Raw genomic sequence first — 11,875 nt, 5'->3', positions numbered from 1 at the left:
GGATATGAGGACAGGATATGAGGACAGGATATGAGGACAGGATATGAAGACAGGATATGAAGACAGGATATGAGGACATGATATGAGGACGGCCTTTGAGGACGGGATATGAAGATGGGATATGAGGACGGGATATGAGGTTGGGCTATAAGGACAGGATATGAGTATGAGAGAGTCAATGTTGCTTTTCCTCTCCCACTAAATTTAGGTAGGATGACCAGGCAACACAGGGAACTCCGCTAGTTGATTTTTTTTTTTTTTATAAGAAAGTCATTGAGTAGAAGCAGTTCACCAGGAAGAAAGAAGGAAACCCGGACACATTACCATTTAGATTGGTTTAATTGTCTTTTCCTTGTGTGTGCCGACAGTGTTCTAGAGATTTTTATCAAATATACAGAAAGCACATACGTTAAATATTACATTACACTTTACATCACAACTCCACATCGAAACACCATGTATGAACTAAATACAGTGAATGGAATGGTATAAAACAATTACACCATAGCCCCTTGTAAACAAGAAGTAGCTACGAGCAGCGCTGACGAGAAGAATGAATGCAGATCACCGTACAGATGAGGAATGACATCTACGGGGTGTCGCGGGGTGTCGCGGGGGGCAATGCCAGCCTTAAATAATTCTCTTTATAAATAGACTCTTATTTTTGCTTGGTGAACATTTACATAACTCATTAGTTAAAAGCGACAATATCTACTGAATATTATTTAAAAGGAAAACAAAGTAAATAAATGTCAAATGGGGGTACTAAGGGACAGGGGCAAGGGAAGTTTAATCATCCTGGGTAGAGGCATGAGAAGCGAGCACAGGGAGGATTAGATAGGAGAATCACTGTACTTCATCTCTGCTCCAATAACACAGATACCGGGTTTTCTTTACTTAAATTCCAGCAAATTGCAGTCGATCTTGTAGTAGACGTAGGGGTAGTAATCCTGCTGGCTGAGGTTTAATCCAGGTATATCCATAGGAGCCTATAATAGGAATAAAGCATTAAAGGGGTTATCTAGGAAAAAACTTTTATTTATTTATTTATATATATATATATATATATATATATATATATATATATATATATAAATAAAAGTTTTTTCCTAGATAACCCCTATATATATATCTCAACTGGCTCCAGAAAGTTAAACAGATTTGTAAATTACTTCTATTAAAAAATCTTAATCCTTTCAGTACTTATGAGCTTCTGAAGTTAAGGTTGTTCTTTTCTGTCTAAGTCCTCTCTGATGACACGTGTCTCGGGAACCGCCCGGTTTAGAAGCAAATGCCTATAGCAAACCTCTTCTAAACTGGGCGGTTCCCGAGACAGGTGTCATCAGAGAGGACTTAGACAGAAAAGAACAACCTTAACTTCAGAAGCTCATAAGTACTGAAAGGATTAAGATTTTTTTTAATAGAAGTCATTTACAAATCTGTTTAACTTTCTGGAGCCAGTTGATATATAAAAAAAAGTTTTTTCCTGGAATACCCCTTTAAAAGCAAACTCAAAATAGTTCTTTAGATCAGTGGTCTTCAACCTGCAGACCTCCAGATGTGGCAAAACTACAACTCCCAGCATGCCCGGACAGCCGTTGGCTGTCCGGGCATGCTGGGATTTGTAGTTTCGCCACATCTGGAGGTCCACAGGTTGGAGACCACTGCTTTAGATGACCGAGTAATTTCGGTATAATGCTACATGTTTTCGGATACTAATACCAATTGATAAAGGGGGAATGTTTTTTTGGTGGAAGGGATTACCCTTTATAATTGTTATACCCTGATGGATCTGTACAACTATGGCAGTGTTTCCCAACCAGGGTGCCTCCAGCTGTTACAAAGCTACAACTCCCAGCATGCCAGGACAACATAAAGGGGTACTACAAAGGATAAAAAGAAATTTCATATCAACTGGTAGCAGAAAATGATACAGATGTGTAAAATTACTTCTATTTAAAAATATTAACCCTTTCAGTACTTATCAGATATTGTATGCTCCAGAGGAAGTTGTGTAGTTCTTTCCAGCCTGAGCACAGTGCTCTCTGCTGACACCTCTGTCCATGTCAGGAACTGTCCATAGCAGGAACAAATCCTCATAATTTACAAATCTGTTTATCTTTCTAGAAACAGTCAATTGGAAAACTTTTTAATTTTCCACTATGGAGTACTCCTTTAAAGGGGTACTCCTCTGGGAAAAAAAAATTTTTTGTAAATCAACTGGTGCCAGAAAGTTAAAAAGATTTGTAAATTACTTCTATTTAAAAATCTTAATCCTTACAGCTTCTGTATGTTGCACAGGAAATTCTTTTCTTTTTGAATTTCCTTTCTGCCTGACCACAGTGCTCTCTGCTGACACCTCTGTCCATTTTAGGAACTGTCCAGAGTAGGAGCAAATCCCCATAGAAAACCTACCCTGCTCTGGACAGTTCCTAAAATGGACAGAGATGTCAGCAGAGAGCACTGTGGACAGACAGAAAAGAAATCCAAAAAGGAAAGAACTTCCTGTGCAACATACAGCAGCTGATAAGTACTGGATTAAGATTTTTAAATAGAAGTAATTTACAAATCTGTTTCACTTTCTGGCACCAGTTGATTTAAAAAATAATGTTTTCCAGAGGAGTACCCCTTTAAGGTAAAGCTACAGCCTATGGCTGTCTGGGCCTGCTGGGAGTTGTAGTTTTGAAACAGCTGGAGGCACCCTGGTTGGGAAACATTGACCCAGTATATTGGGTTTAGTGCGGGTGAACAAGGTTTCAGATTCTCAGATTCTCTTTAATAAAAATTTTTTTAATAAATCGTAATGTATTACAAATAAAAAAAAAAAATTATTAAAATAATAAGAAAATGAATTGTGATTTTAAAACGGATATAAGTCTCTTGTAATTTCCTTAGCCTACAAAATCCTGCTAGTGTTGTGGCTACACTACTGAGTGAAGTGAGGACACTGGGCTGTAGGTGAGAAGGCGTGATCATATGCAAGGTAACAGGACACCGTGTCCTCACACCTGACGTAAGGCAGCCATATCGGACACTCAAAATAAGGGCAGAATGAATATTTAGCTGTGTAGCAGATCTGAGCCCGGATACTCACATCAATAATGGAGGCCGCGCTGCTGTCCAGGTGTTTGTACAAATCATACAAGACTTCCCGCAGCTTTTTCATTGTCTTCTTACTGGGCTGAAGCAGCATGGCTTGGAAGTTCACAGGTAACCCATACCTAGAGAGAGTGGAACATAGTCACAATAGATATAAACAGTGTCTATCAACCAGGCATGGTTGAATTGGTGCAGATTTTCTATGCAGATTTCAAAATGAAAATCCACAACAAAGGACGGTACGGTATGGATGTTTTCAAATGTGCAGCTGATTGTATCATGGATCTGCAGTGGATTTCATACTTTACAATACAAAGGGTTAATTATGCAGAGAAAAATCTACTGCACTTGAATAATCAACTTCACAGCATGCTGTAAAATGCATCTTCATCAATCTGGAGTGTTTTGTAATCTGCTGACATCTAGTGGCCAATATACCAATCTCACATTATGGTAATATATATATATAATTGTGGAAAATTGATGAATTCTGGTTATTATGGGCATAGGTGTTTGTGTATTTCTATGTAGTCTCTTCTCTATGCACGTTGCTATGCCTTCTTGGACTGTACTCCCTCTAGTAGAAAAGAGTAATCCGGCACCAACAGCAGGTAAAAGGATCCACTTTATTGAAGCATAAATATAAAATACACGCTGGGCACAGCAGCCTACGTGTATCGGACAAGCATGTCCTTAGTCATGGCATCATGACTAAGGACATGCTTGTCCAAAACGCGTAGGCTGCTGTGCCCAGCGTGTATTTTATATTTATGCTTCAATAAAGTGGATCCTTTTACCTGCTGTGCCCAGCTTGTATTTTATATTTATGCTTCAATAAAGTGGATCCTTTTACCTGCTGTTGGTGCCGGATTACTCTTTTCTGCTTGTACTGAAGGAGTGGGAGGCGTTATCCCACAGCCCGAGCACAACGGAGGTAGTGAGGTTTGGAGCGATCACTTGCTATATGGAAAGTGTGTACTCCCTCTAGTGGTTAATTGTCATATTACTGCTTTATGGGCTATCTATGTGCACATGTGCCTGCAACCAACTCAAGCAGGAATTCCGGCTGGCTGCCAGTGAGGGCAGATATGAATCACCGGAAGTACAGTATGGAGGTCCATGATGCTGCCCAGAAACCCATGGGCGCGAGGACCGGAGGCATGTGCCGTTATGATGCAGCAGCATATTTAAGGTAGCTGGATGCACCCACTCCCACATCCTGATGAAGGATTGAAATACGTGTCTAGGTGGTGGTGGGGTGCATTCACCGACTTCCTAGTATGTCCCAGATACATGGCACAGCAGCTTGCATGAGTTGGGTTATTGTTATGCCTTCTGGTTTAACTATATACTGGGGATACTTCTGTGTGTGCGCCCCATCTTGTTGTTTTGGAGTTGGTGTTTTTTTTAAGGGTGGGGGCTCTATTTTTGTTATATTATTTGTTCTCAATAAAGAAATTGTATTGTATACACTGTCCGTTAGTGTTCTTTGTTCTCATGTTCCTTCTTTTTCTTTAGTATAGGTGTTTATTAGCTTTGTGTGCCATTCTAGCCTCCTGATATGTTCTAGTGCTCAGAGGGGGGATGGTACTGATCGGTGGGTCTGGTATTCTTATTGCCTCCCTTATTTCTTTACATGTTAGGAGAGTTTTCATTTTCAGTCTCACTTTCTGATATTGATGTTAGAGACATAGAATGTATCGGCAGATGAAAACCATTCGGCCCATCTAGTCTGCCCAATAATCGGAATACTATGAAACGTCCTTGTCACTATCTTATATGAAGGATAGCCTTATACCTATCCCTATCTTATATGAAGGATAGCCTTATACCTATACCTATCTTATATGAAGGATAGCCTTATACCTACACCTATCTTATATTAAGGATAGCCTTATACCTATCCCTATCTTATATGAAGGATAGCCTTATGCCTATCCCTATCTTATATAAAGGATAGCCTTATACCTATCCCTATCTTATATGAAGGATAGCCTTATGCCTATCCCTATCCCTATCTTATATGAAGGATAGTCCTATACATATCCCTATAATATATAAAGGATAGCCTTATGACTATCCCTATCTTATATGAAGGATAGCCCTATACCTATCCCTATCTTATATAAAGGATAGCCTTATGACTATCCCTATCTTATAGGAAGGATAGCCTTATACCGATCCCTATCTTATATGAAGGATAGCCTTATGCCTATCCCTATCTTATATGAAGGATAGCCTTATGACTATCCCTATCTTATATGAAGGATAGCCTTATACCTATCCCTATCTTATATAAAGGATAGCCTTATGACTATCCCTATCTTATATAAAGGATAGCCTTATGACTATCCCTATCTTATATGAAGGATAGCCCTATACCTATCCCTATCTTATACAAAGGATAGCCTTATACCGATCCCTATCTTATATGAAGGATAGCCTTATGCCTATCCCTATCTTATATGAAGGATAGCCTTATGACTATCCCTATCTTATATGAAGGATAGCCTTATACCTATCCCTATCTTATATAAAGGATAACCTTATGACTATCCCTATCTTATATGAAGGATAGCCCTATACCTATCCCTATCTTATATAAAGGATAGCCTTATGCCTATCCCTATCTTATATGAAGGATAGCCTTATGCCTATCCCTATCTTATATGAAGGATAGCCTTATGCCAATCCCTATCTTATATGAAGGATAGCCTTATGCCTATCCCTATCTTATATGAAGGATAGCCTTATGCCTACCCCATGCATGCTTAAACTCAATCACTGTATTTGAAGGCCATTTTTTTCAGGAAGGCTATTCCATGCATCCACTACTCCTAGTAAAGTAATACTTCCTGATATTATGTATAAACATTTTCCCCTCTAATATAAAACTATGTCCTCTTGTGGTAGTTTTTCTTCTTTTAAATATTCTATCCTCCTTTAGTGTTGATTCTCTTTTTAGCAATTGATGTGATACTTATAGTCTGTATAAATATTTATAGTCTGTATCTATATGTATCTGTGTTTTTACAAATATTATGGTACTGCTTTGCTAAATTTTGCCAATAAAGACCGATTACACATTAAAGGGGTACTTCAGTGGGAAAACAAAATGTTTCAAATCAACTGGTACCAGAAAGTTAAACAAATTAGTAAATTACTTTCTATTAAAAAATCTTTATCCTTCCAGTACTTATCAGCTACTGTATGCTCCAGAGGAAGTTGAGTTGGTCTTTTCAGTCTGACCACAGTGCTCTCTGATGACACCTCTGTCTGTCTCAGGAACTGTCCAGAGTAGGAGCAATTCCCATAGCAAACCTCTCCTGCTCTGGACAGTTTCTGACATGGTCAGAGGTGTCAGCAGAGAGCACTGTGGTCAGACAGAAAAGTATTTTTTTTAATAGAAGTAATTTACAAATCTGTTTTCCACTGGAGTACCCCTTTAAAGGAGTTATGCAGGATTAGAGAAACAGCTGATTTCTTCACAACACGGCACAACTCCTGTCCTCAGGCTGTAGTTTGGCAGCTCAGTTCCATTGAAGTTAATAGAGCCAAGTTGTAATACAACACACAACCTGATGATAGGGGTGATGCTGTTTTTGGAGGAAATTAGCTCTATTTTTTTATTTTTTTAAGGGAAAAAAAAAAAAAACTTAGCACCCTTTAATGTAGTATGTGACTTTTGGTTTTATAAAGATAGTGAGATGAATACTCCCAACATCCAATGACGGCTGCAGACTATTGGAACATACTGGGAGCTGTAGTTTAATACCCTGGTATTGCAGGCTACAAGTTTTCGGAGTCTATTACGGATTTTACAAGCTCTGGGTTTATCTACACACCTCTATAACAACATCAATAATATCTGGTAATTGCTTCCTACCTTAATACAGACTCTACAAACACCCGCAGAGCTTTCACATGGATCCAGGCAATGAAAGCTTCACTGAAATTAACTTTGAGCCATCGTACCAGAGGACCCTGCAGGAGACACAGATAATGGCAGCACATTAAATGAAACATATCAGCAATAATTATTATAGAGAAGTGCCTGTATACAGAGACCATAGAGGTCAGACAGTGCGGGGTACTGACACCTGTAATGGTTCCAGGAAGTTCTCCAAATGAAACATTTCTGGAAAGTTCACGCCGTGTTATTGACGCTTGAGGAGAAGTTCAATGAAGTCAGTAGGTGAGCAGCTATTCCGATTTATACTATTGACATTGACAGGACAGTCACTTAGAAGAAAATTCTATCTAAAATCAATAGTAGATTCTGGAAATAATATTTTAAAAATATACCGTATTTATCGGGGTATAACACGCACCCTCATTTTTCCAAGGAAATTTTGGTAAAAATCTGCTTCAATACTGGACATGTAATTTGTTCAGAGATGGTATTCTGCAGACTGGTTGGAACAAGTGGTTATTCAAGTTACTTTTGCCTTTCTGTCATCTCAAACCAGTCTGCCCATTCTCCTCTGACATTAACAAGGCATTTTTTTCTACACAACTATCACTGACTGGGTATTTTCTCTCAATTTCTATAAACCCTAGTGATGGTTGTGTGTGAAACCAACAGCCAAGCCACCTGCAAGTCACCTAAAGAAGTACTGTAATGGAAAGAAATTTATGGCCAAGATCTCCCATACAGAAGTTATACAATTCCCTCCATTACATGTATGTACCTATCTGCAGCGATTATATCAATTTCGTGATTACCGGAAGCTCAATATTTTTCGCTTCATCCTGACAATCATCCCCTATTCTCCTTCATTTTGGGGATGGTGACGTCATCCTCCCAGCAATCCTAACGCGCTCTGCTTACCTCCCCTAGCCGTATCATAGAACACCAGCCGACTCATAGACTTTAAAGGGAATGTGTCACCAAATGGGAAATTTTTTCACATTTCCTTTTATATTTTAGGAAATATTTAAACAAATGTAACTTGTCACAAAATATGAAAAAATAAATAATAATTTGTCATATCTCCCACTGTTGACCAGCAGAGGGAGCTGACATGAGGTATCTAGTGAAAGTAAGAAACTTGTCTGGCTGCTGTAAATTAGACCTCACCCATCTACCTTCCTTGTCTGTCTATGTGCAAAAGGAGAGGGGGAGGGGGTTTTGTAGATGTCTCTTGATAGGTCACTGCTCCTCAGGGAATTCAAGAAAATGGTGCTGGCTCCCCTTTTCATTTCACCTAGTCTGTGCTGTGCACATGTGCAGTAAGCAGCCCAAGCTTTTCTATAAGACACTCTCAGTCTTAAAGGGGTACTCCGCACCCCTAGACATCTTATGGGGACCCCCGGGATCTCGGCTGCAGCACCCACCTGGACGGCTTCCACCTCACACTGGGAACGCTGGAAGCTTCGGATCCCGACCACAATGGCAGACGAGCATGACGTCACGACTCCGCCCTGTAAGACATCACGCCCTGCCCCCTCAATGCAAGTCTGTGGGAGGGGGCGTGACGGACCTCCCATAGACTTGCATTGAGGGGGCGGGGCGTGACGTCACATGGGGCGGGGCGTGACGTCACGCTCGTCCGCCATTGTGGTCGGGATCCGGAGAACCCCTTTAACTTTCTTATGCCCTGTGCCTGCCATAAAGCAATTGTGTAGGTGTTGTGAAGTGACACACCACAAAGAGGCTACAGTGATGGCAGCCCCCAGTATACACGTTATTAATAAATAACATTAAAACGACATTGTCCTAAAACTAAATATATAAATAAAATGCTTTATCTTGATAGAATAATTTTATTTATTAAAAAAATAAAATGGTGACACATTCCTTTTAATAGGGTACGACATGGAACTGGCAGATTAAATATTCTCCCACTGGCTGCAGAAAACACAGTGTGCATGCCCCTTAGATATATTATGTAATCAGCGCAGAATACTATTAAAATGGGATGGGGAACATTTATTTTAATTTAAGTGTAATGCACTTAGCAGACTTCTCATTGTGAGTTTTGCTATGTGGCCTAGTCATGTCAGGGTATGTCTCTGTATATCAGTGTGTCTCAACCAGGGTGCCTCCAGCTGTTGCAAAACTACAACTCCCAGCATGCCCGGACAGTCGGAGTTGTAGTTTTGCAACAGCTGGAGGCTTCCTGGTTGGGAAACCGTGCTGTGTATAGTGCAGTTTTATACTCAAAAGACCAATATATGGCGGGTATAATCGCAATTATTAACCTATAGATCACCTAAGTGATCCAAAAATACAGTATTTCCCACATATAAGTAACTTATTATTGTTATAATCATAAACACACCAAACAAGACGATTAAAATACCCAGTGTTGCTCACTCCATGTGGGTGTAAGTATTCCACATATGAATAGTGCCAAACTGGCCACTCTGTCTGTTGTAATATAATTTCCCTATGCATCTGCAGTATGCCTATTGGGTTCTGGAGTGATCACTGTGTTAAAATCATTTCTCGGCCCCTCTCGACATGTTTCGCTGCCTGACGCAGCTTTGTCAAGAGGACAGCGGGCACTTGTGGAGAAGGATGATACCCAGCACTCACCAGCGATGCTTAATCATGAAGATTTATTGGTCCATATCAGAAGTTGCGGTACAAATGACACATTTCTGCATATCTGCCTTCCTCAGCTTGCTGCCGCTGAGGCGGCGGTGGTGAGCTGAACGAATACCTGTTTTGCGTGTAGTGTTTTTAGGGTACATTCGCACTGGTGGGTTACGGTGAGTTTCCCGCTAGGAGTTTGTGCTGCGGCGAAAAATTGGCCGCAGCTCAAACTTCAAGCAGGAAACTTACTGTAAACCTGCCCATGTAAATGTGTGGGCATGCTAGGAGATGTAGTTTTGCAAGATCTAGAGGGCTACAGTTTAGAGATCACTGTGCAGTGGTCTCTAAATTGTAGACCTCCAGCTTTTGCAAAACTACAACTCCCTGCATGCCCAAACAGCTGTCTGGGCATGCTGGTAGTTGTAGTTTTGCAACATCTGGAGGGCTACTGTTTAGAGACCACTGTATAGTGGTCTCAAACTGTAGCCCTCCAGATGTTGCTAGGCAACTCACCGGCTTCCATAGGATCCAGGGAGCCAGCCGCACGACATCGCCGGCCGCCAATCACCATCGCCCGCAGCCTCCGCAGATCGGTAAGTGACCTTCGGCGCCGGTTCCTGACGGTTTCCCTGTCCTGCCCCGCCTAGTGTGGGTGGGCAGAACGGGGAAACCGAAAGTAACACCCCCGCCCCCGATCTGCTATTGGTCGTTGCGTCTATACGACCAATAGCAGGGATAGGAGGGGTGGCACCCCTGCCACCTCACTCCTATCCCTTCATAGGGATCGTTGGTGTCTTGGACAACCGCGATCCCCCTTATATTCCGGGTCACCATAGACCCGTAATCGCACAAATCACAAGTGTGAATTCACTTGCGATTTGCCGTGATCGCAGACACGTTTGCAGGGGGGGCGGGGACAGGAATTCTCCATGACGTACGCATATGTCATGGGTCCTTAAGTACCAGGGTGTCATGACGTATGTGTACGTCAAGGGTCCTTAAGAGGTTAAGCATTGCTGGTGAGTGCTGGGTATCATTCTTCACCATCACTTTCATACTGCCTGAACCACAAGTGCCCGATGTTCTCTTGACAAAGCTGCGTCAGGCAGCGAAACATGTCGAGGGGGGCCGAGAAATGATTTTAACACCGTGATCACTCCAGAACCCAATAGGCATACTGCAGATGCATAGGGAAATTATATTACAACAGACAGAGTGGCCAGTTTGGAACTATTCATATGTGGAATACTTACACCCACATGGAGTGAGCAACACTGTGAATTTTAATCGTCTTGTTTGGTGTGTTTAGGATTCTAACAATAAAGATAAGTTGGTTCTATGTGGGAAATAGAGTATTTTTGGATGACTTCGGTGATCTATAGGTTAGTTAGTGTATAGTGCAGTACTCACAAACTGTTTTTTCTTATCAGTAGACAGTCTGTTCATTTCTTCTTTATCGGCTTTCATCTCTTCTTCGTTATACTGGAAATCACGGACAACATACCTGTAACCAAGGAAAACATTAGGTACGGACATTTTAGGCCGAGCAGCCTCTCATCTTCAGGGATTCTCAGCACAACTTACTTATTTTCTCTGGCTTTGTGCCGGAAGTCGTCCACTGCTTTTCTGAACAGGGTGACATTACACAGGTAGCTGTCTTGGTCTTCTGATAACACACTGCAGAAGAGGAAATCATCACTTTACTACACAGCTAACACACGAGGGGAGATTTATCAAATCCTGTCCAGAAGAAAAGTGCCCGAGTTGCCCATGGCAACCAGACTGCTACTTTCATTTTTGAAAAGGCCTGTTAAAAATAATAATAAAACTTTATTTATACAGCGCCAACAGATTCCGCAGCACTTTACAATTTTGGGGTACAAATAAAGACAAGTACAGTGACCCCTCGACCTACGATGGCCCCGACATATGATCATTACAACATACGATGGCCTCTCAGAGTCCATCGCATGTTGAAGGCAGCATCAACATATGATGCTTTTATATGTCGGGGCCATCGCATAAACGGCTATCCGGCAGCGCAGACTGCTTCAGCTGCCACCGTATAGCCGTTTACGGTGCCCCGTGCCCTTTGCTGATGATCACTTACCTGTCCTCGGGGCTCCGGAGCGTCCTCTTCGGGATCCCCTGCATGGCCGGCGCTCTCCATCGTCATCATCATGTCGCTGCGCACGCCGTCCCGTCATCCAATAGGAGCGGCGTGCGTAACGACGT

The 11,875-nt window shown here is 41.5% G+C and overlaps 1 protein-coding gene across 1 annotated transcript in view; it reads right to left on the bottom strand.

The window, feature by feature from the left end:
- Nucleotides 1-320: 320 nt before the first annotated feature.
- Nucleotides 321-11,875, bottom strand: part of ATP6V1C1 (ATPase H+ transporting V1 subunit C1) — a 54,384-nt gene continuing 42,829 nt past the window's right edge. Inside the window, exons 9-13 of the mRNA XM_056522537.1 lie at nucleotides 11,225-11,317; nucleotides 11,051-11,144; nucleotides 6,986-7,083; nucleotides 3,095-3,221; nucleotides 321-989 (exon numbers count right to left, since the gene is read on the bottom strand). Coding sequence (XP_056378512.1) covers nucleotides 894-989; nucleotides 3,095-3,221; nucleotides 6,986-7,083; nucleotides 11,051-11,144; nucleotides 11,225-11,317 — 508 coding nt within the window. The 3' untranslated portion in view covers nucleotides 321-893. The remainder of the gene's footprint in view (nucleotides 990-3,094; nucleotides 3,222-6,985; nucleotides 7,084-11,050; nucleotides 11,145-11,224; nucleotides 11,318-11,875) is intronic.

Source organism: Hyla sarda, chromosome 5 (genome assembly GCF_029499605.1).
Source record: "Hyla sarda isolate aHylSar1 chromosome 5, aHylSar1.hap1, whole genome shotgun sequence".
NCBI classification, from domain to species: Eukaryota; Metazoa; Chordata; class Amphibia; order Anura; family Hylidae; genus Hyla; species Hyla sarda.
Note: the sequence above shows the minus strand (reverse complement) of the source record. Positions and strands in the feature narration are given on the sequence as shown.